General features: G+C 37.1%; 1 protein-coding gene across 1 annotated transcript in view; it reads right to left on the reverse strand.

The window, feature by feature from the left end:
* Positions 1-25,339, reverse strand: part of PIP4K2A (phosphatidylinositol-5-phosphate 4-kinase type 2 alpha) — a 109,261-nt gene that overhangs the window by 17,548 nt on the left and 66,374 nt on the right. Inside the window, exons 4-6 of the mRNA XM_083823609.1 lie at positions 15,256-15,408; positions 3,157-3,303; positions 647-685 (exon numbers count right to left, since the gene is read on the reverse strand). Of these exons, the coding sequence (XP_083679735.1) occupies positions 647-685; positions 3,157-3,303; positions 15,256-15,408 (339 nt within the window). The remainder of the gene's footprint in view (positions 1-646; positions 686-3,156; positions 3,304-15,255; positions 15,409-25,339) is intronic.

Below are 25,339 nucleotides of genomic sequence, written 5' to 3' on the forward strand. Positions count from 1 at the left end.
GATAAATGTCTATTTTGAGAATGTTCAATTTTCCAAATGAGCTGAAGTTGGAGATGGAGACAAACAAGGCGACCAACTTCCTTTTAGAGCAAAGTTCCAGCTACAGAATTTGAAGGAGAATTGCTCTCATTATAGATACATATACATCTAAGTCTGTCAGTTGTTGGCTTGTTTATACGACCTTTATATACCAAATGGTTCTCACAATTCAAGGTTTGATTCAACTTTGCATTCACATTAGAAGTGGTGCCATGTCACATCTTTCCATTAAGTGACATGGAGTGTCCATAAATCTCTACATTAAAGAGCAAGAAAAAGAAGATGAAGAAGCAAGAAGAAAGAGAATGAAGTTCTTGATGTTTTCCTACCACAGGGCAGGCCCTGAAGAAACTAAGAAGAGAAGAGAAAAAAGGAAAAGGAGGAGGTAGAGGAGTGGCTCACTTACCTCTGAAATTTCAACACCATTGCAAACCAATAGTCAAAGGTCTGCAGTAAATATGGGAAAGATAAAGGAGGGAATAAGGTAGAACTCAAGAGGGGAGAATATGACAGAAAACAGAAAAGGGGCAGAACAGCACTGATTATGCTTGTCCTGACACTAGCTAGCAGTTTAGATAACTGAATAGTAAACAGAAATGCACCATACCTTTTCTTTGTCACTGGCTTCTCGAGCCACAGTAGAGCCCTGAAACAGAAAAAATGGATCTAAAAATGTGCATATGTCAGAAACTAATTTGAAATCGTTACGATAACAGGTCAAAAAGTGGATGAACTGCATCTTCTGAACTTGAGAGCTGTTTTAAAGAAAGGTGATACAGGAGGTAGAATGTCCATAGCACTGAACTTCTGCCATCACTTGAAGAAGATGTATCATGAGAGAAGAAAGATGGATTAAACCCTCAAATGCTCTACATCTATTGTTCCCCTGACTGTTGGGTTTTCTTCCTCACCTCTCATCCTAATTTTGAGACAACTTTGGAAGTTCAGTTGGCTTGCAGACTTCTGATCTTTTTGTGCCAATTTAGCTGTATAGCTGTGGAATAGCCTATTTTATATAACTACTTGGACATATGTAATACACATTTGAAAAGGATGTCACAATATAAATACATACAAATATTTAAAAAGATCATAAAGTACAAACAAGAACAATGTACCTCAGTGCGATATGAAGTCAAAAGAAGAGATGAGATCAACCGTGGTTTCACAAGATTTACAGTGTTTGCCAATGGCATCTTGGATATTTAAAAATACTAGTTATAATCATTAAAAAATTATGTAAGTTATATGGCGCTTTATGAATAAGCTTTAAGTGACCAAAAAATGGCTGTATATATTTCCTCAATTTTTTTGGAGCAGGACCACACCTTTAAGTACCCAGAGTTTATCTATCATAATAGCAGTGCAAGAAATAATAACTATAGTTATATCTTCATTAACACAGTAACATGATAACCATTGGATATTGAAAGATGGGTAGATCAGCTCTCTCTTGTTGGAAAGTATGCACTGTGTAAAGAAATGCTGGAGTGGAGTTGCACTAGTTTAAAGAATGTGAGGATTCCCAACCACACCTTTTCATACCCTGCTTGTTCTGTTTGCAGAGACAAACTTAGAAAACTCAGAAAGGATGGAGAGAAAAGATAAATATGACAGTACACCCTCAGTATTTTGTATGGACCAGCAAGCAGGGATTTCATTTCATTATATATTTATCTGATAAAACAAAACAAACAAACAAAAAACTAGTGAAAGTCTATGATATTTTGGTTTAGTGATGATACATCTTTTACATTGTGTTCTGTGCTCCACCTGCATAACTATTGGGCCTGGACAAAGGTGAGCAGAAAACCAAACTGGAGAAAAAAAGAGGATTTACAATAGTAGAAATTATGGAGGTTGTCAAATGTTAAGAATGCTATTTATATTTCTTTTTGTTGTGCTTTTGTCCTAGTTTTTTAATGCCTCTGGACATTATGATGCTCTAAAACACATGCAGTTCTCTCAAATTTTTGGAAGTTACTCATCTCCAATTCAAGTATGAGATCGGTCACTCCTTCTTAGTGGCACTTTTGAAGAAAATCCTCCAAAAGAAGCCAAGTTATGACTGAATAGTTGATTTCTGCCCCTCTACTAGTCATGTCACTCATCAACTGGTTAATTTCAAATGAAAAACTGCTTAAGTCTGTGAGGGTAAATTAAAAAAAGAGCAAAAACAAAATGAAAAATATCTTTCTCTGGTAAGCTCTGCTGAACACTGAAAACCAAAAAGTCAACAGTCAGGATATCAGTTCTTGCAAACCAGGTTCAGTCAACTATCTAACCAATTTCTAGGTAAATACCTGACAGTAAGGAAGGATGGTGCAATATGTCTCTTAATACACAATGCTGAGAAAATATCTTAAAATAACTTTGCAGATGCACTTAGTGGTTCAACACAGAAATTAAATGCATTAGAAAGAAGTAGATTTCTCAGGGAAACTGTATGGTGGAAATAAAAAACCAATCCCTTAGAGACAGGAAGACTAAGACAATTTTTTGGGCATTCATTTTAAGGGCCTTATATTAAATATTGAGAAAAATTACATTGTGGAGCAAAACTAAAACACACCTTATGAGAAAAGCAACAGAAATTCCGTACTAAGAACCATTCTCTTTTTACTTGAATTATTTTTAAAACACAAAATGAAATATGAAGCTTCCATAGTAGTGACGTACTTAGTAGCATAACTACTTTTTTAGTAGTTGGTTTATTAATAACATTATGACATTACGCATTCATTTTATAAGTCTTCTGCAGAATCAGCTGTGGCTTTCCATAATGTTGATAAAAGCCTATAGTAAGCAGAATTGTTATTTTACTTGTGTAAAGTGTTTTACCCGTAGACATTTAGTTATATTTAACAAACATATTTGGGTAAATTGCTCCATTTAAAACATACACAGTACAGATAAATTTTTACAATTTCTATGAAATCATTTTTCAGCTTTTCTAAACTTAGATACAGAAATAAACCAGCAAATGCTGGGTGTAACGTAACACAGTTTAAAATTAATTACAATTTTGAGCAATCTTCAAGCATCAGCAGAATATAGTATTTATATTAAAGGTTTTCAGACACTTTGTCAGTTATATTATCAGCAGTTATGTCTCACCTTTAGATCATATTTTCTATAAACAGATAAACGATGGCTGAACACATTTCTTGTAACAATCATATATATTTCAACTCCATCGACAGTGAGCCGGTACATGCCCAAAAACTGGGGAAGAAGTGTATTCCCATGACACTCCACAATAAACTGCAGAAGCAAAATAAAAAACAGGAATGAGGATGGGTATACTTTATATAAATATATATTTACACATTTTTAAAGATGAAACAACAAGAAAGAATATATCTATTTACTGAATACATATTTGTGTGGAGACAAACCTTTGAAAACTCATGCCAGAAACAAACACTTCAGCAGGAGGCTATTCTGCTTTTAAGCCAGTGTTTAAAAAATAAAATCTTGAACTGCAAGTTACAAGTTAAACTCATAACTCTCAACTTTTACAGATGATGTTATTGAAAGAGCAGGCTCCATGTGGCAGATCTGTCCACTTTTATGGTCCAAAAGTGCACCTAATGAAGATAGCATATCTGGTAGTGACATCACAAAACAGAAATACTTTTCAAACATCACAATGCTGTATTTTGTACTGTGTTGTCCCCTATTTAATTTGTATATTTCTCTGTTCTTAGTATTTGCTTATTATGATGACCATTTACAGTGCTGTCACCAGCAAGGCGTATCATTTATTATCAGCAGCTATCTGCAGTTCCCACGTGATGGCTGCATTTCAGGGTTAATAGAGTTGAGCAGAGAAATGAAAGATCTCTGTATTCTTTTTTTATTTTTTTAAGAATCATTTCACACCCTTAAGGTTGCCATATTGAAATACAAATGTGCTACCAATATTGGAAAGTTTGGTCAACTGTACCTGAAGCCCGACTTAATATATATATCTATAGATATTTATTTAAATCACCTGCCTTACAAATATTAGTTCACAGTACTCACTGGAGGAAGCAGAAAAAGTACAGACTACATTGATGATGAGAACTATTTAAGGATGAATATTTATTCCTACAGTAGGAATGTCCATACTATATTAATCCTAAAACCAACTTGCATATATCCACTGTTAAGTCACAATGATGCAGAACCCAAAAGCAATCAACAGCTTTGTTCTTTCTGTTATTACCAAGTCTCAAACAGAGGAACTTGGAGAAAATTCAAAAATAATTTTCTTAATAGGAAGCAAGAAAACTAACCAACAGTCAGCTTTCAAAGCCCACCAGATTTTAAATATTTGTTGAATAGTGAAACCTCTGTTTCTTTTGTGCCAAAGTGACCTGGTTATTAGAAACACATTAAAACACAAGAGACTTCAGAACAAATTGACAGAATAAGCGATTTGAATTGTTTAACAAAGATATTTTGCTTGATGACAAATTATCTAACAGAGCTCTTGGAACTATGAAGATGTAATTTTTTGTAATTTATCTGACTGTAATTTTTGGCTGTGCTAGTTTTAAGGAATTTCACTAACTTTATTCTGGAATCTGCGCATGCCAAATACAGACTCTCCTTTTTTAAATGACAAAATCAAAAATAGCTTTTAATAAAGATTTAAGAATCCTGAAAACAATCCTATCCGCCATGAACCAAAGTGAATGAACACAAAAGCCTGAAACTGTTGATGGTGTATTGAACAAAATTTTGGCTAACAACTCTGACACACAAGCTCTTGAGGCTACAACTGTTTAGGCTGTGACATTTTCTGTCTGCCCTGCAGCTTTACTGGAGGTTGCAACACCACAGAGATGCCACACATGCTCCAGTCTAGCATTTTAAGCTCAAACTGCCTATGAATGGGCAAAACACCCTAAGCCACAACAGAGTCTCAGCAAAAGCAAATCAGAACCTCAGTAAAGAAAGACGTATCCCCCCCGAATGTAAGCAGCTTGGCAGCCAAAAGGCCACAAAGGCAATTTCAGTACTGAAGAGTGCACAAAGATTGATCGCTTTGCATCTGAGAAGCGCTTCTGGTTTTACCAGATGTGGAAGCGAAGTTGTTGAATTAAAGGCTTTTTGCTCACAGGACTGTTATCAACCTCACAAAGCAGTTACAACGTGTTCCAGGACACATAGCTCATTTTGACTGTCAGCAATTTCTCCTAAAGATCTGATCATAAAGTGAAATTACAACTATTAACGCTAAGGTTACAGAAAACCTATTTAAAACAGTAATTCCTGTTATTCAGGCTGCATTGATTATGCTGTTATAAACATCAAGTACATGGTATATATTCTAAAGGCAAATGTCTTTCTAATCCTTTAAAAGGTGGGAAGGATTGTTCTCACAGCAACATTCACTGGATGATTCCTTCTATAAGATCTTTAGTTTCTGCGACAAATCTAGCTTCCAAGAAGAGCTCCGTGCCACTGAATTTCAGGCCACTCAACTGCATAAAGGATCCATCCATTTCTAATATTACAGCTCTTACTTTAGAAAGTTTGAGTTCCCATGCTGTAAAAGAAACACTATTATTCCAGTTTTCCAGAAGGGGAACTGAGATGCAGAGGAAACAGGGAGTTTGTGCCTCTCGAACAAACGGACCGGGACACGTCAAGTACCAGGCTAATCCCTGTCTCCCCTGTTGCCTTTCCTCCAGCTGCCAGGGCACAGTTTTGACACATTTAAATCATCTCTTCAACCCCAGCTATCGCCAACTCTCTGATTTTAACCTTTCTGGCCCTGAGAGTCCCCATCTGTAAAACAGCAATGCCATTAACACAGAACACGTACAAAATACCCGCCGTAACAGCATAAAATAAACCCTTTGGTTGGCAGTATACAGCCATCTCCCAAACTGTTCTGTGTTATGTGCCATGGGAAAAGGCAACTAATGAGAGTAGCTTAAGTCCTACTTGAAAGTTGGAGTCAGTCATTTGCTAACGTGGTCGTTTCATTTTAATACATTTGCTAACGTGGTTGTTTCATTTTAATATTTTGCTAACATGTCTTCTGAAAAGCCCATGTCACTAGCATGGAGCACAGGACATCTGATAAAAAGGGATTTGGCTGTATGACTGTGGACTGCTAGGAGAACTTCCTTCCCAAAACAGATCAGGTACTGCAACCATTGTTTCCTACTTGCTGTTGACTGTGCAGACTTGTGCCACTGCAAGTTAAAGAAAAGCCCCTAAAATTATTTCAGTGCTTTCCATGACAGCATTTCTTATCCTGATGGGGAGACAAAGGAAAGAGGGAGGAATGCTGCTCGCTTCCAGAATCTACAAGGTTGGTCTAGAACTTCCTACCTTTGAAACTATCAATCCCCCATATCTGCATCACAGAGGAGGCAAAACGTGTCATCTGTTTGGGTGGGAGTCCAGCAGGACTTGCACTGGTGACTGTGGTTGGTAGATTTTCAATTTGTCCATCTTGATATAAATGAAGTAGCAATTTAGTCACCCCAAGGTGCTTTTTAGGAATGATTTCCTGAAGTTTCCCACTCACAGCTGGAATAAAAGTGAGCCTAGAAAATAAGCCAGTACATGCTTAACAGGACTGCTAAATTTCAGTGAAAGAAAAGACCTTCACTCCTTTTTGTTAATTCTTTCCAAAAAGAACATTAAAACAATTCTATCAAGCACCCTTGCTAAACAATTCTATAACACTTAGCTAATACATTTACAAGTCCTTCTATGTAGTAACAAAATCCATTTTTTAAAGAGTGTTACAATAAACACCCTATCATTTTTTCTTATTAATTCAGACAATTTTCATTTTTCTGCACAGCATGAAGACAGTATTACCATTAACAAAATAAAGTATGATCAGCATGTTGACACATTTTATCAGCTGTGCAGCATATAGTTTTTAAATATGTAATTTTCTGAGCTCTCTTGAATCCCATGCTTAAAGCTGAAAATGAGTAAGAAATTCTTTATGACCTTATATCCTCATTATTCTTTGTATAAATACAGCCTCAAAATTCCTTAATAAGAACAGAACTTATCCTATCTCATTTTACATGAAAAATACGACTCTTAGCTTCTTACTTCCCCTTGGTAATGCTAGAAAGCTATCAGGAAGACTAAAAGATAACATGGTGCACATAATTGTATTGGCAAATATACTATGCCATTTTTGGCTCTTAAAAAAAAAAAAGGGTAAAATTCCCGTTTTTGCTATTTCTCCTCTTCTCCTTGAAAATAATCTGGGGAATGAGCTTGACATCAGTGAGGACTAACTCCTGAAGTAGAGCTATCTCATTTCTTATGTGAAAAATCAACATTGCTGTTTCTGACAGGTAGCTATCTGGAAACGTTAATTCAGAAACATACAACACGCTCATTCTCTGTTACCCCTTTATGCATTATCTTCAAGATTTCCCACAACTTGATAAAGGGAACACTGCGCTTATCAACTACTTAGATGACAAGTCTATAAATTCACTAGGACACTTTCATTAATTGAACTGAATGGTAAGCAATACGTAACTATTTACAAATGTTTTGGACACTGAAAGACAATACTCCTTTTTTGGGCTCAACTTTCACATCCTCTTGCCCACAATCAGAAAATATCTTCCAGCAATATGTTGTGTGTACATGCATCTGCATGTGGGATCAGCTCCCAGAAAGGAGGTTGAAGAGTTGTCCAAAGAGTTATATCAAGTTTCAGAATATTCAGATTATTGCTATTTACTTGAACCCTGCTAATTTCACAGAAACTTATGCATTGGGTACATATGTCACCCACTGAAAGAATTAATTAGGTGAATTACAACACACAACAGGAAGTAATAACGACATTAGATGTAGATTTTCACAATATATAAACTTGTTTTACTCTAGTAAATTATCTAAGAAAGTAATTTTATTTCAGGAAGTGTTCAATAAATAAACAAGTTTTAGCATACAAGCCCTATGATTCACAGCCTTATATTTCATGTTGATTCAGACTCGGCCCAGAGTTTAATTTACTGTCAAGTGCAACGTAATCTGAACATGACCAACACCTGTGATTATCTAGGCTGTATATCCGCTACCAGGAACATTAGTCTTGATAATGCTATGATCAAACGAGTCAATTGCTGGTGTCTTCTGAAAGTGCTCTGCACAGCATCAAGAGCAGAATACTAAATATACTGAATATATAAGGAACAGCTGCTGGTGAAATCCGGGCCTCAACAGAGACAGTTGAAAAACCTCACTGAAAGATGGGATATCTACCTATGAAATATCCCATCTTTCAGTGAGGTGTTTTTCAGTAACAATTCCAGTCCATGGTGGTCTGGCCCATTTGCATAGGTTGAATTCCATCCAATGCCCTTGCTAACAAATTTCTTACCTTTGTGGTCACTTCTACTATAGGAAACGGTGGGCCTAGTGATGGAGGTGAAATGTAGTCTGTTTGGATGAAAACATTTCTATTCCTATCTCTATTTTTTATGCTTCTCCTGGTTTTTTGTATCAAAGCTGCTTTATAAGATGGTTATCGTGTCACAGGGCAGAAGACCATGTTCCATGCAGCTTCTTGATTCACATCAAGAGCTAGCAGAATGGCTTTTCCAAAGCATGCTTTTAAGCAAAACCCCCATAAACCCTACCCTCTTACTACACTGGGGGACACATAGAGTCAGGGTCACTGTTAGATGGAACGTATCCTTCTTCATGAAGGTTTGCATTTAAATAATAGCACATTATATCACATTGCTTTGCCTTTTTACTGACTCTTCCCCTTCTTTTTGTCATACATACAGATGTAACTCAGGAAGAAAAAGGGAGGAAAAAGAAAACCCTAGCCATTGACAACCCATGCAAGTAATGACATGGATGGAGGATGACACAAACTTAAACATAGCTCTGCCTTAGCAAGCTACTGGCTTGATGCTAGGTTACCTCAGCATGAATTACTAAACACCTGGTCCCTACCTGCTTTTCTGGGATATTCCCCAGCCTAGGCTGTCACCACTTTCGTGACAAAACTGCTTTTAGCCTGCAGTAATGATTCTCCATCTATTTATGATTATCATGTTTTCACTTACCTCCCACTCAATAACCTTGCGCTATTCCTCGATTTGTGAGCAGCCCTGAACCATGCACTCTTGGTACATTTTCCCCGTTTTTCACATTATTGTCTATGATTTTTCCTTTCAATTTTTTTCCTGTTTCTTTCACATTTTTTCCTCTGCAGAAGTTAAGGTCGTATTTTTTCTGCTTTTGTTTTCTCCTTTATGCTGTTGTCTTTCCCTTTTAGCTCCTTCGATCCTCTCCTTTCTTTTCATTCACTTCCAGATCACTCCCCTGTTCCCTGCCTCCAGTAAACGGGCACTTTCTCTCCTTTACCAGTGTGCTGCATCTACTATTCACTTCTGCAGGTTGCCATAGAAACAGGCAGGCAGTGCAATAGGTATCAGTTCTGCATGCAATTACCTGTGCATGGAAGAGAACATGCAGTCAGCAGCCAGCTATGGAAAACCTGAAGGATACCTACACTCGTTATTAGTTTTATACTCAGAAGATTGTATGCTAACAATGACCTCTTGTTCACTTGGTTTGAGATGGCTTCTCAATTTCTTTTTCCTTGCAAAAACAGTTAAATCATCTGGGTGTCAGCAGTGAGGAATAGTGCATCCCTTCTGAAGTCCGTTTTAATGAAAAAAGGTGTGCAAAAGGTGTTGGTTTTTATGATAAACAACCTAACTTGTTTTCATTTTATTTTTAAAAATATCCATCCTGTCCTTCATCTATTCTTGAAGAGGACATTGATTTACACCAATTTAATCTTTAAAGCAAGTTTAGCTTGCTGGGAAGGACAGCATGTCTTGATTCAGACAGTTCAAAAACAACATCTTTCTATGGAATTTTGTTCAACTGGCACTGATTGTCTTTGAAAATATTTGTAGTTTATAAAATATCTACACTAGCATATTCTGTATTTTACGTAAATGACTTGATAATTTTTTTGCACAGGGCAATACATCCAAAGGAAACATATAAACATAGCTCGAATGTGTACTGAAATTAATTTTTTTCTTTAAGGAAGATACAGGATATACCTGTTCTTATACACAGGTTGAAATCCTGGCAATGCACTTATCACAGCAGACTTTGCTGAGCTCTCCTTTAACAGTGACAAAAGGAGCTGTATGCTAAACTCCAGTTTTCTGATCTGTGCTTTTGGCGTCTGAAGCATAGGTTTTAAACAAAACATCACTAGCTTTGAAGGCATTTCAAATGAATATTTGTTTTTGCCCTCAAAAACTATTTAAGTATTTAACATTAACATGCTTGATGAACTTACACAATTTTAAGTTGTTGAACCACTAAATGTAAATAAGACCCACACAGCGAGGACTTTTCCAGTATGTCGAAGTCTGACCCACTTGACCATATTACAATGGTTCTAGCATATTTGACAGGTAAGTGATGTTCAGCTGAAATAGTGCCTGAAGAGCAGCTAGGAGAGTTCTACTAATAACTGATAGCATACCAATATTCTAAGCAGCCCAAACTAAATACGACTAAAAGCAGTATTTCACACTATGTGTCAGAAAATACTATAGTAGTTAAAAACTGGCTAGCAAGGAAATTCATAGCAGAAGAACTTAACATGTGATACATGTCTACATTTACCATTGTGCTTAGAAATCTAGCTGGTTCACAGTCTAGGCCACTTGGTTTCTAAATGTAGATGGAAAGCTGGACGTGGACTTTACACTCATTATAAATGTCAGCATCTTTTGCAACTTCAAGCATAGAGAAAGGCTTTAATCCCCCTATTTGTTTAGGCCAGAAGTGGTGGGCTTAGTTGTTTATTTTTTCCCCTGGATTTTCTTTTTTCAGATTTGCAAGAAAAAAAATAATGAGCTCTAGTGTTCTGACTCAGTGCTGAAAGCATCAGACTCATCTGATGAGTAGACAGTAAGTGTGTTTAGACTGAAGTGTTCACCATCTGTCTGAGGTTGTAGGCCTGACTGCCACTAACAAAACACCAGGCGTCATGTCAGATAGGGTGAACATATGAATGCAACTCACAATTCTGGACAGTAACTATAATTTAAAATTGTAAGAACTATTATTTACAATTCAACAGTTTTAATTTGGGTTTGCCATATATACTTATATGCTGTTTCTATAGTAACTTCTCCTGATACCCCTTCAAGCCTGGTTCAGTTTTAGTTATTTACCAATTTCTAGTATGTAGCCTTAGGCTTGGAGTTCAATCATTTCATTTTTAATATTGTTAAAGTTTTTATTATTATTATTTTAAATTTTAAATAATAGTAGTAGCAATACTGTAACTTGGGAGGCATCTAACTTGACTACTTTTGAAAAACACCACCCAACATTGCATTAGAGCCTCTACCCAGAAAGGAGAAAGCTGTTAACTCAAACTCACATATTTTATTTTCACTCTTAACAAGTCACTAGCCATTCTGTTTCATGGAAATAGCCCAATTTCTCTAAGTTGTCCAGTCGTGTCGGTTATAATTTTGGTTCATTAAATACCAGGCACTCTACACTGGATAGTGGCAGTCTACATGTCTATTTTTGATCTTTTGGTGATTAAAAAAAAATCACTGTTAGTTGGAGGTGGATTTCAGAGATGTTCATGGGAAAACTGCCCTGCTGCACTTCTCTGCTGACCCCACTATCTCCCAGATACCTCACTGGTAGCTCAGTAATTCAAAAAGGTACAAGTGGAATGACAGCTATTTTGTAAGCGCCAGGGATAACGACTATTTTCATGAATGAAGAACATATACAGTCTCTCACACCTCTTGACTTACCTTGACATAATCCACTCCCTAGTTCTCTTTGGTTAAAGATAGCTACCCAACTGTATTTATTTTTCAGAAATTCAGGAAATCTTGGAAACCATTTGGTAAGGCTTATTTGGTTCTAAGCAAGGATGGCATTACTTCCAAGGCCTAGAACGATTCTGTCAGCTTGGAGCTGTTAGCACGAATAAGAAAACAGATGAGTAAATGTTATGGTTTACATGAAACTCATTCAGAGTTTCAACCTGTGGAAGAAACCTGAAGTGAGTCCACAGAGGTGGGAAAAAAAGGACTGAAAAAGAGATAGGAAAGAGATGATCTGTCACAAATAGTATGCATTTCAATCACAATCATGTCAGAAGTAACTGGAAAATAATTACTGCCTTCCTGGACAGGTGGAAGAGGGTGCAAGACACAAAGTGTTTAAAAGTTACTGTTCATAATGGACAGATGACCTAACGTCAGGCCCCTTGGAGGTACCAATATGACATGAGAGACTTGGGAACATGGAAAACATCCACCTGAATCATGAAATTCACATGAATCACCTCCCTAGTCTTCATGCACCCAAGAAAGATTACTCCTCCCGGGAGAATCCCTGCACTACATAACTGGGTCTCAACATGTCTGCATGCTCCTCTCCTAGGAAGACTGAGTGTCCAAACACAGCTCTGCTCTGAGAGCCACCTGGCACGGGGTCTCGTGTGAGGCCATGCCACATCACACTTGGGCTGTGGAGCAAACTGGGTCAGAAATTTTCACATAAGAGGTGAGTGTTGCTGGCAATCAGTGAACTGAAAATGGAGGAAAGCTAACGAGCAGACTTTTCCCTAAAAATGGGATACTTTTGGTTGCAATTACAATTAGCCTCTTCAGCTGTAGCAATGATTACAGTTCAGGAAGATACTGGGCAGTAAGTATGTAAATCAGTAGATTATATATATATATATATATTTACTCTACTGGCAGAAGAGAGTAGGTCAAAATAAAACGGAGCTCAAGAGAACTTGTTTTATTGACAAGGATTTCCACAAGGGTAGCAGCGCAGTATGTGAAGCGTCCTGCACTACTGCAACGAAGCCATCTGACAGAACCTGAAGATACATCCATCTGTCCCCGTGAGAAATGGACAGACCATGGACTGCGCTCTGGAATCGATTCTAGCTGGGATGGAAGAACTTGCATCCAAATAATGAAATCCTTCCCTAAAACAGAATGGCCATGTTCAAACTCCAAAGTAGGAATAGCAACTGGCCTAAGTTAACACCACTGAATAGTTTGCTAGTACAGAAGCAGCCTAAGGCCCACCTGTGTTGGATGACTTGGTCAGCCACAACTATTTGAAGACCTGCTCACCAGGACAATGGGTTCTCTGGATTTTGTCAAGCATGCTAAGTTATACTCCCCTTGTCTGAAAAATGTGTAGAGAAATGAGTGGACAAGATGCTGTACCTAATGATACCGAGCTTGTAATTACCAGCAGCAAAACACAGGACATGGTATCAGTCACCTCACCAGAATCAGTGGGATTTAATTTAGATTTTCTTTAATTAATTAGAACAATTTTGTTCTTTTAACAGCACATTACTGAAGACATTGAAATTAATTTATTTCATTAAAAGTCCAATTATTAAATTGCCTCTGTACTTGAGTTCCTTGGCATTTGTAAAGTGCTCTCAAGTTCTGAGACAAAAAGAAATATCAGTTGTATCTTTATGAATCTTTTGGAGGCAACACTGAAAGCTTTCAGACTCAAGCTATTTAAGATACATAATGATGTGTAAGATGTTACTAATACTACATAAGCATATGCTTCCATTCATATATGGACGTTTGCCAGTAAAAAATCAAATCAGATGCCTGGTACAGATAACTTGCAAATCATCATTACTTGTAACCTAGCCTATTATGAACCCTGATGTTTTGAAAGCATTAATGAATAAATATTACAATAATGGTTAATTCACGTTAGCACTGTCTTCATAGACACACTCTTGAAAGGATGTGACTGTTTTGAAAAGTAATATGACTTCTCAGCTGGATTAACGGTCTCAAAAATCTGGATCATTACTATTAGTTACTAATGCCAAACATGAAATGGACTAAAACTTTTAAATTTCCCGCACTGCTTCAGAAGTGATAAAATGTTTTTGATTAAAGCTAAAATTGTAACTTTGAACATTCAAATAGTCAATAACCCCAAAATTACAATTAAATAATAGTTTACATTTCTGGTTAGTAAAATTGTAATTAAAAGATGGTCTTCTGAAGATTTCTGATAGAGACAATATTTGTCTGTTAAAATAAACACATGCTTGTCTTACATTTTATTTAAAAGAGAATAACAACATGCAGAGAAGAAGGAGTTAACATCTATCTCACTGAAGGCTTCACAGCCACTCTGGGCTTGCATGGGACTCACAGATCTTACTTGAACACAACAAAAGTGGAGAGGGAGGCAGACGGAAGAAGCACTGCAAGGATGGCTAGCAATTCCTTGAATTCCTAGCACCCCAAAATCATGCCTTTTTCTCTCTTCTTCCTCAAAAGATGGCTTTAAAACTGGTTTTACACGAGTAACAGTATAAAAAATAGTCAAGCTGGGTACTTTATATTCACTCAGTGTTGCATTCAAAATGGAGTTTGTGATTTCTATTACAGTTGCTGAAACTATCAGAAAATGACTGAACATCACCACAAGACAAGCTAAGAAAAAACAACAAAAAAACTGATTGTCCTTAAGTCTTTACCTGGAATCCCAACCCACGGAAGTGAGCAGGAAAGTGGAAAGAAGGGAAAAAAAACACCTCCTTTTGTAGGTTTATATGATAGTTTATATGATTTTTAGTGTCTTTCCTGGTTTATGCAGCTTTAGAGCTTACTCAAACAGATCTGGGACTAAGTATGTTAGTACTGATTTTTATTAAGTCTTCTTCTGTTTCCCAACTTTTGCTCCCTTCTGTACCATCCACAGAAATCATACACTGGCACAGTACCAAAACCACCTGTGGTGATTTGAGGGATCTCCTCACTTTAAAGCGATTTATAGAAACGCACATTGGCAAAACCTGTTTTTTTTTTAATAGCAATAATTTTACATTAATTATACCGTTTTTAATTTCTCATACAATATAACATTTATTATTTGACATCTGGTGTTAGTGTAACACATTCAGTGATTAGACCAGGAAGAAAGAAGTCATCTGCAGCATTCATACACTTCTACACAGAGACCTCCAAGCTAGCCCAGAATAAAGTAGCTTCAAGACTGGAACGCAAAGAAAGAGCATCTTCCTAGTAAGGAAAAGGAGCTTACTCATTTAAAACTATTAACACTCTAAAAAAAAGATTGGCATTGTAATATATAAGAAGAGTTCACACACCCTGACAATAAATAGTGTATTACCTGATGGTATTTCTTCAGTATGTTGTGCATTTCTGCTACATCTTCACTTGTTATAGTTTTGATGATATATCTTTTGTCATAGGATGTATGAAACCGGGCACCACTGCGTGCTTGGGAATCATTGGCAAGCGGTGCACTTCTTGTCAATGAGTTCTGTCAATTGATTAAAAAACACACATAATCAGACAAAAATATGCAAGTTTTAAATGAAATATAAAACATTTATATTTATTTTAAAATCTTTTTCAATATGCATCAAGCTGAATTCGGCAAAGCATGTAATTATATTGCATTACCTTGACAAATCATTTTAAAAATATTTTGAGAACAAGAGTGTTTGGGGAAATGTACTGACCATCACCAATTTAGAAGTCAATGAAAATTTACTGCCCTTTGTTATGGATATGTTATTAACATTTTGGAAGAAAACATATACTCCTTAAAATCCAAAAGAACCACTTTACTACACCATAGTAAGTATATACAGAGGATTCATCTCTAATAACACGATCATTTTACAACCGAGCAGGACCTGTTCTTGAGCCAGTGCGATCTGGTACATAACAAGAGTTAGATTTCCAAGTTCTAGTAACAGAGCTATTCCAATGATTTCCTAACTAGTATTAAGCAAGCGATATTATTGTATTTTTCTTCTTTTGGCAAAATAGACACATCCATCTTCCCACAGGCTCAGGAGGGGAAGATCAGTTAATGACTGTGTATAGCAGTCAGAAGAAAAGACAGTTGGAGGTTAGTGACCATTTTTGGACTGAAGCTTGAGACTACGTGTGCTTCAACAGCAGCAAAATCTGCTGCATTTTTTTTTCAGAAAGTAAGCAGTATTCAGATCAGAATTTTTATAATTAAAAATCACAATATTAAAAAAAATAAGTAGTAAGAGCAGTAGCACAGCCATGAGAAAACACATGCTTACACCCTACGTGTATTTCCATAAACATGGCCCATACTCTGTAAAGATTAAACAAGTTAATTACAGCCTGCTGGAATATAGCCAGGGACTGTAGTATTTCTATGCTTATGCAATATACCTGCAGTAAGCCCATTTGGTATATCACTCCTGGTAAAAAGAAAATCCAGTTCCTGCTATCATTTCTCATTGTACCACACTGCACCAACAGCTGTTGCTAAACTGAAACACACTTCCCACCTTCCACACTCAGATGAAATAATGTTTTCCCTCCAAGAAGAAAAGCCATTTTCGCAGAAAGAGGATGTAATTAAATTTTGTATGCAAGTGGAAACTTTGCAACAGATTTTACAGATTCCTAAATATCAGAATTTCAATTCCAGCAGCTACAGAACACTACATGTTCTTGGGGTTTGATAAGGCACCGTGAATCAAGTCACAAAATACTTACAAAGTAATTACAAATAGTCTCTCTCCACCACCACCTGGCACCCAAACCACCAGAGTTTTTTTATTATAGGAGCTGTATCTTCTTTGGAAGGAAGATTTATGCTTTCATTCCAGCAATGCAGGAATCCGCGATCATGAGCTCTAGGAGCTTCAGCAGGAGCTGCACATGCAAAAGTGTCCAACCACAGTGCCAGGAGGTCAGCACAGGTGCCAATTATTATTAAGTAGTAACCTCAACCGTGAGATGAGGGCAACTATAGCCCCAATTTAAGTAGGCACTTGAACACACGCAATTACAACTCCGTATTTCTAATTGTGTACAGGAATCCCATTGGCCTCAATAGGCCTTCAGAATATTTAAGTCCTGTCCCAAATGTGGGATGCTTTCTTAAATCAATTTAACATGAGGTAAGAACATTTTCCCACAAGCTTACTTTGTTCAACTGAAATACTCAGGAGTAGTAGGAATAACATTAAATCACCTAAAAGCACACAGCTCTATGAGGCCTTATGAAAATGAAAAGCTTCGTTATGACACGTAGGAGAAATAAATCTTTGCATACTTCTCCCTTCATACTTCTAGACTTGCTCAATGAATTAGTCATTACTAATATCTGTGACAAAACGTGATGCTTTCCTCTGTAACCCTCTCTGTCCACTAAAGAAGAAAAGTATGTTAATGCTTCCCTAATGCTTATTATAAATAAACAATTTCTCTAAACTGAACAGAGCTTTTGGGACAACCACTGAAGACTCAGTTCGTGCTCTGCACTGGCCTTTGATAGCCTCTTTCAACAGATGCAAGCCCTGATACACTGAAGATACTAGATATGGGAATTTAAGCATTACTGTAGTTTTCCATACCTGCTTTCAGATGTTCCTTATTCAAATTCATTTCCCACCACTCCATCACTGAAATGTTTTTATGTACAGACAATGTCTACTCAAGAGAACACGTACTATAAATTGACTGAATTTTCTTAGTACTACACTTGATGTCAGTACTCCATTAATTTTAAAATTGAATCATAAATCGAGCTAGTCTTAGAAACCACCCTCTGTTGAAACCTTCTATGTTCTGGAGTCAGAACTTGGCTTTATTTCCAGGGCTTATATTTAATTGTTTTAAATGTCAAATTGATAATAGTGGTGTTTTTTTTCAAATACTATGCAAATACAGTTACTTTCATCACCAACTCTGGAAAATACGATGAAACATAATAATTATTCTTAGTTTTGAAAAAAGCTAAAGCATGGGTAATCATCAGCGTATATAATGAATTGAACTACTGCTAAATTATTAGGCTATAATTCAGTTAGCAATAATAAAGGCTACTGGGTAATTATTTGTTATTGTTCCCAGAAGAAAAAGGTGCATTATTCTGAGGTTAACTGTTGCAATAAAGCTAAACTACTTGTCAGTAACCACAGTTTTCTGAACGTATTGCTCCCAGAGAATCCTACCCTTTAAACTGTAAGCCATGTGGTATAAATCTTGAAAGCAATTAACCTAGGGGGAGCCTTAAGTTGTTTTGCTATAAAAAGTTGCAAAATAGTATACCTGCCAGTCTGCCAAGGAACCTCAGAAGGAGGAGGGAAAGAGGGAAGACAATAAGGAGAACATGGACTAGCATTATTGTCCAAAATTTCAAGTACTCTTAAGGTATATTCCAACATTCTTCACCAAAAAGCATGTCAGATTTGAGTGAAAGAAAGATCTGGGAGTACTCACTATGAGAGGAAAAAAGGAGTGGTTTCATTATGAGTAGAGGCACCCTGCATCCAAAAGTCTCTCTGAATCTCAGTACTGCTGGTAACATCGTGGCTGAGATGCAGCCCACAGAAGATGCTGCTTCTCTGGACTTTTCAACTGCTGAAGCTCAGTCAACAATTCTGTGCCCAGAATGGGACAAAAATAAACCATTTTTACTACAAACCACCTCACTGCTATTCCTATAACCCTTCACTCCTTTAGAATCTGTCACCTTTGGTCTTCACAAGCACTAATTGCACTCTTCAAAGTGTTAGGCCTTAAAATAGTTCTTCCTGCTTTTCAGGTACAGTGTTCCTGCAAACACAACCTCCTTTCATATCATTATTAACCAGGAATATATAGTATATATTTATGTATCAACCCATCAAAACCAACACATATATATTCTCACTCTTATTATTTTTTAATATTTCCTGTTGGAATATGGTACTCAACACATTTAAAAATGCAGACAGTGTAAGCAGTAAGACATTCTAACTTAAAAAGAGTGACAGCCGTAAAAATAAGAGAATGAATTATCTACTATTCCTTTTATCATGCTTCTTTCATTACAATTCAAGCCAGACATAAAAAATAGAAACTAGTCAGATTCAAATAGAAATTAATAAATTTAGTCATATTCTAAATCAACTGGACAAAACCTCATTAAGTCACTTAGTTTTCACTGATTCTTGTCTTCTCCTGCAATAGCTGTTTTTTCTAATGGAAATGAATTCCGCCTGATTGCTAACTGCAATGACAAGTTAATTTGCAAATACAACTATCATACCGAACACATTTCTAACAATAGAATATAATACATCTGTAGATAATTATTTAGCGTAGAATTTACTGCTTCTTAATGTTTTAATAGATTAGAAATGGCGAGGCATTTATTTTTGAGTAGATGGCTATTTTATTATTAGTTATCTATATCAAGTTTAATTAAGAATGCATGTAACTATCATTTTACCACGTACATAATTAATTTATTAGAATAAACCAAACAACATTGTGCTAAGCAGCACCACTATATACAAGCACAGGTAACCTGACTGCCTTCTCTACAATACTCTGACTCTAGTAATAAATTAAAGATCAGATGTTTAAACATTAAACATGTTGAAGATAAGAAAACCCCTCTAATTAAATTGTTGACACTTTGTTTTTACTAACTCTCCATTCCTGTAATAACTCTTTCAATACAATGCTCTCTTCAGAGGCAGACTACAGCTCCTTTGAACACTGAAAGGAGGTGGAAAATGAAGGATATTTAAGATCAATGATAACTGCTGTGCTTTCTTTTGATACTTGTGTAAGTTTAATTAATAAGTATGTTTTAAAAAGATGAAAAATTAAAACTAATGCCATCATATTGGGCTTATTACTAGTCATTGTATTATCACTTTCCTCTGCTGATTATGCATGGCTCAGCATTGTCTGTGGACAGTTTTCCTTGTCATGTTTCACACTCACTTCTGTGAACAGAGAAAAGTTCTAATTCCTCTAAAGCTGCTATGTACCATGCAAAATATCCTACCTTTCAAATATACTGATCATATTCCTTTATAACTAAAAATCAGTGCAAAATTTCCTACCTTTCAAATATATTGATTATGTTCCTTTATAATTAGAAATCAGTCTTCAGTAAAATACATGTCATTGTTGCATGATCATTGCAACAATGTATCTTTAAAAAAAATCACAAAAATTGGTTTGCACTTGACAAATCATTATTAGCAAGTAAATCAATGAACAAAGTGGAAACAATATGGCTACGTAAAAATATCTTAAAAACACCCAGGTTGAATGGGGCTTTGAGCAACCTGATTTAGTGGGAGGTGTCCCTGCCAATGGCAGGAGGTTGGAATTAGATGATCTTTAAGGTCCCTTCCGACCCAAACCATTCTATGATTCTATAACACTAAGATCCTCCAATTTTGAGGTAAGTGTATTTAATTTACCTGTTTGACCCAAAACTGTTAAGTGTAAATCAAAGCATTTTGCACCCCACTCAACCCTGACAAACAAATCTGCTATACTACACCAACAAATAAATAGTACATATATTAGACATGGAAGAGATTCTTTGCCGGAAAATACAAAGTCTCTTCTAAGTTAGCACATAAAGTGTCCAGGGAGGTCCTGCTAAAGTCTCTTTCATGCACAGACACTCGTAAAGCCGAAACTGGTAAGACATCCCTGACAGAAATATCAGTAATACCCCGTGTGGTGTCTAACATGCACAGTCTACCACACAAAGCGTGGAAAGTTTGTGGAATTTTCTCATTTAAAATTACATATTACCCCAAAAGACATATCTAGATGAGGACATAACAGTAGAGCAGAGCAGAGCAGAAGAGAAAAGAGAAGAGAAGAGAAGAGAAGAGAAGAGAAGAGAAGAGAAGAGAAGAGAAGAGAAGAGAAGAGAAGAGAAGAGAAGAGAAGAGAAGAGAAGAGTAAAATAGTAAGTTAAGCATCTCCTTTTTCCAAATGGAAAATAGGAGCAGGTCTGAGGGAGGGAGGGGGAAGGAGAAGCAGGAAGAGACAGATGATGGTTAATGCCAGACTGAGTTCCCTCAGGCTCTGCTTCTTAATTAGGGGAAGACCAAGCGGAATATGAGCAGATAGGACAGGGGCCTCTCCTCACTTAGAACAGATCTGTGAGCCGCAAAGAGAACAGGGAGGATAACCTTCAGACATAGGAAAAAAACCTTCTGAGTTTCATCCTCTAAAGGTACAGGTTCGACGTCCTAACAACCCTTTTACCATCACTCACTGCTGCTACCTACCTAACACTTGCATACTGCGTGAGGAGACAGAGGAGTAGCCGTACAATACCTGAGCACTAGTCAGAACAAGGTAATAAAAATCACCTGCTTACACTATATCTTCAGTGAGCAGAAAACTCAGAGAAAACAGTGTCACAGTCCCCTGTTCATGTTTTCTCAGCTGTCTCAGCCTCTGCCTCAGCGTGCCTCGGTCCTCGCCCTCACGACTCCAACATCTGCCAGCCACACGTGCCCTGCTCCACTTAACAGCTTCACTTAGCAGCTCTCCTGAAGCCTACTGCTCTGAGTGGCGGTGCTCTGCCAATTCCCCATTCACCTCTAATTTGTGAAGTTTTAATCTTGTGCCTGCTGGCTTTTGGTCTCAGGAGAATGGAAAGGTTTTGTACTTCTGAAGTGTGAATACTTTTATGAGGTCATTTAAAGACTACGCTAAATTACTTGTGTAATTACTTATACAACTGAAGACACATTCAGCGTGCCAAGCTCAGAGATACCTCTAGCAGATACATTTCTCTTTTGCGTACCTCCCCCTCTCTCCCAGATAGTTTCCCTCTGAGAAACAACTGCCTGAAAGTCTCACTGCCCTTACATAAATCAATATAAAAAGTATCAGCTATATTGCACTGAATAGCAGGCAACCAGAAATATTCATCTGGTCTTCCAGTAGTACTAACAGGCTACAAATAACAAAGACCTTGTCCCGTATCACAGAATTAATTTCTGATGAAATAATCTAAGTACAGCTTTAAATATATGAATATATAAATAAATAAGAGCTACACCACTTACTAGTATGTCATTTCCCAAAGAGTTCTTGATACAGAAAGTTACTCAGCACACCTAAATTATATCATAATTCCACCTAAGAACAGCTTATTCTTTAACGAGTTAATTAAAAGTTCATTTCTTTTTACTATAGATCCCTTCTCTTCCCTCAGCATCTCTGTCAGCGTAGAATTTTATCTTATTTGCTACAGTGAAAGTGCATTAGTTAAGGAAAATGGGTTTTCTAGAGGTGCTCTTGGCACCTGATCCAAAATCCTTTGAAGCTCAGAGGAGCTCCTCTGGAGCCTTCCACAGAATTTCACAAACTAGAATCCAACACAAATGCTACACATCACAAGCCATTTCATATCACCCAGCTTCTCTTAAATTGAACTCCAATCTCGGCTTTTGGTCAAAGCACAACTTCGAGAAAGACAGTCTTGATTTTCCAACTTCAAAAGGCAAAGATTCACCACTACAGTTGTTCTAGTACTTAATCATTTATATTGCTGAAAAGATGAGTTTAATTCTGAATTTGAATGATTTTCAGTTCCAGTCATTCTTACTTATCTAGTATCTAGAATTGTTTCTCTGCAAGTATACTCACATGCTACTAACTTCTCTCTCATTTTTACAAATGAGGCAGGTCAAGCTCTGTCACTCCCATCACAAGGCATTCTCTATGTTCTTAAATTCCTTTGATGCCATTTTCCCATATTTCTTTTATATCCAAAATGTCAACATTCTTTTTTTTTAGATGACTAGCACCAAAACTATATACAGTATTAACTTCAAGAATAAAACAAATAGATGTTCAAGAAAGTTATAGTGCTTCCTGGTCTTATTTTACATCCTCCAGTATATCCACCCAAGGGAGCAGTTATTCCTTCTCATCAGGAGCTCATACTAGTGCTAAATTCTTGTCCTCTTTGACCTTTTGTTCGTTTTCAGAGCTACTACCTCCTCAAATGCAGCCTTCCCCTCTGTAGTTCTGCTTTCCCTTTTATTCGTATAATTATTCATCTGACTGTATTAAAAGGCATAACGTTTGGACAGGCTCAGAATGCCCGGTGATCCAAGTTGTTTTGTATGAAATCCTTGTCTTTATCACGCTTTGCCATTTGGACAGATTTTGCGTCTTCTTCAGGTTTTCACTACATGAAATGTCAATTGCTCATTGACAATTAAATTTTGATTGTTGTCATTTAATCATCTATTATTCACGTAATTTTTACTTTTTGATTACAACTCCCCCCCCAAATAATTAGCATTTTAGAAAATAACCAAGTCACAAAATATCAAGCCAAACACTTTGTAAGAGGCATCCTCAGTCTACTTTTACCTTGCACATTGGTCAATAAAAATAGCAGCCTACTGTAACTAAGAAATTAATGTGTAATTGATAATGCTGGTTATACCAACACTAAGCAGCAAAAAAGGTAGCCCGATTTACAGAGATGTTGGTTGCTTCTATCAGCAGCAAGTAAAGCTGCTTGGAGCTGTATGTTCCAAATGAAACAATTTTTGTGAGAAAGCACGTAGGGCAGAGCCATAGGCCCTGCCACTGGATTACAGGAAAGGTTTGCCTCCCCGTCCATAATTGCAAGCTGTATTTATAACTGGCAAAGCAGTGCCCCCATCTTCAAAGACGAACTGCTGGTGAGGCTCTTCCTCCTCTGCCCACTTTGCTTGAAGCGTTCACAGCAAGGATATTTATCTCCACAGTGGGAGGCCAAGGATTAGCCATGGCCTCTGAGAGGGTGGGGAGATTTAAAGGTCAATTTAATTAGCTCATTCTAATCTTTTACACATCTAATGGAAATGTCATTGTTTTTTAACTACTGCTTTAGCAGACGAGATTATATTTTAGAAACTTTGAACGTGTGAACTATGTTTCGGATGTAATACAAATACTTCATGTAACTAATCTAAAAAGAGAGCCTAATAGAAATCGTCATTGAGACAGAGCTTTTCATAAAATGAGAAAAAGGGCAATAGGAAAATTCTGGTGATAAAGCTTGGAGAGATTTAGAGGAACAGCAATTTTTCTAACTGACTGGCTTAACAGCTTCTCATTGATTTAAATCTTTCCCATCTTGCGACGTCTGGACAAAAGGAAAACAACAGCTTCTGGTACTGTGATCTCATTCAGAAGTCGTGGGATGCTAAAACAAGCGTCACAAGACATTCCCCTACTATTTCAACCACATACCCCAAAGACAAATCAGATCAAATCCCAAGCTATTTACGAGCGCCTCTGGGCAAGCTTTGCATGAACGAATAGGCAAAAACAAGTGCACAGATGATGCTCTGTGATGACTGAAATCATAGGTCAGTGGGAAAGCCTGGCAGGGGTTCGCTGCTGTTTGGGGAATTACATACACAGGATCTGGCTGTTCTTCTGTGACACTGCCTGAGCCATGCCCAGGTTCTTACGAAGACAAGCTCGCAGCTTTCCCCAAACTTTCTTCATTTCATTTTTAAAAGACCTTGGGAATCATTGATGTGGATGAATTAGACCTGGATTACTGATTAAGAAGCATATCAGACAGAAACAGCGTCATGCAACTGGATGTAGAGCCTCCGAGGCTCGTAATTTGAGTTGTAATTTGAGTTATAACACCAGAAGCATCAAACCCAGAGGTGTATGGTTTTGTCACACAACGAAGGGTAGGGAAGACTTTGGGGTTTACTTTGAGTGTTGGCACCACGCATTCTACCATTGCTGTTGAGCACATTCATATCTGCAGTAGGATAGTACAATGGAAAATACTTCACAGTAAATTCTTTTTTTTTTCCTTTAGAAGAATAGCTTTAAAGGAAGACATTTCTCTCCTAACATATAAGTTGTCATGTTAGGAGGTGGGAAAATTGCTTTTGCTAGAGCCTGTGCTGATAAATTTTCTGGAAAGGACATTCCATTATATCTGCAGGTTGAATCTGTCCGTCAGTCTATCAAGAAACACTGATCTCTGACACCGACATATGTCTAAGAAGTCTAGCATGTAGCAATGTATACCTGACCACTAACATATCCTGCAAACAGACTCAGTGTGTTTGACCTCCCCTTGCCTTTGGCTGATGTATAGATAACACTACACTACGATTTCTTGTCAGCTCAAAAGCAGGGCTCCGAAGAGCTATGGTGAATGTCATGGAGGCTCCGAAAGAGAAAAACAAGCCACTCTGGTCCTAGATTCATGTGTCAAAAATATCAAGTACCTTATATGGTCTCATTCAGATGTGGATGTACACGTTCTGAACATCTATGAACATTCAAAAGCAAATTGCATTCAGGGAGTCATTACTGTGGTGAAAGACATGAAAATCTTGAACAGACAAAGGTGAAACACAAACTTTTTCTTCTTTTTAGCACTGAGCTATTCCTTTGTGAGC

This window comes from Anser anser (assembly GCF_964211835.1).
Source record: "Anser anser genome assembly, chromosome: 2".
NCBI classification, from domain to species: Eukaryota; Metazoa; Chordata; class Aves; order Anseriformes; family Anatidae; genus Anser; species Anser anser.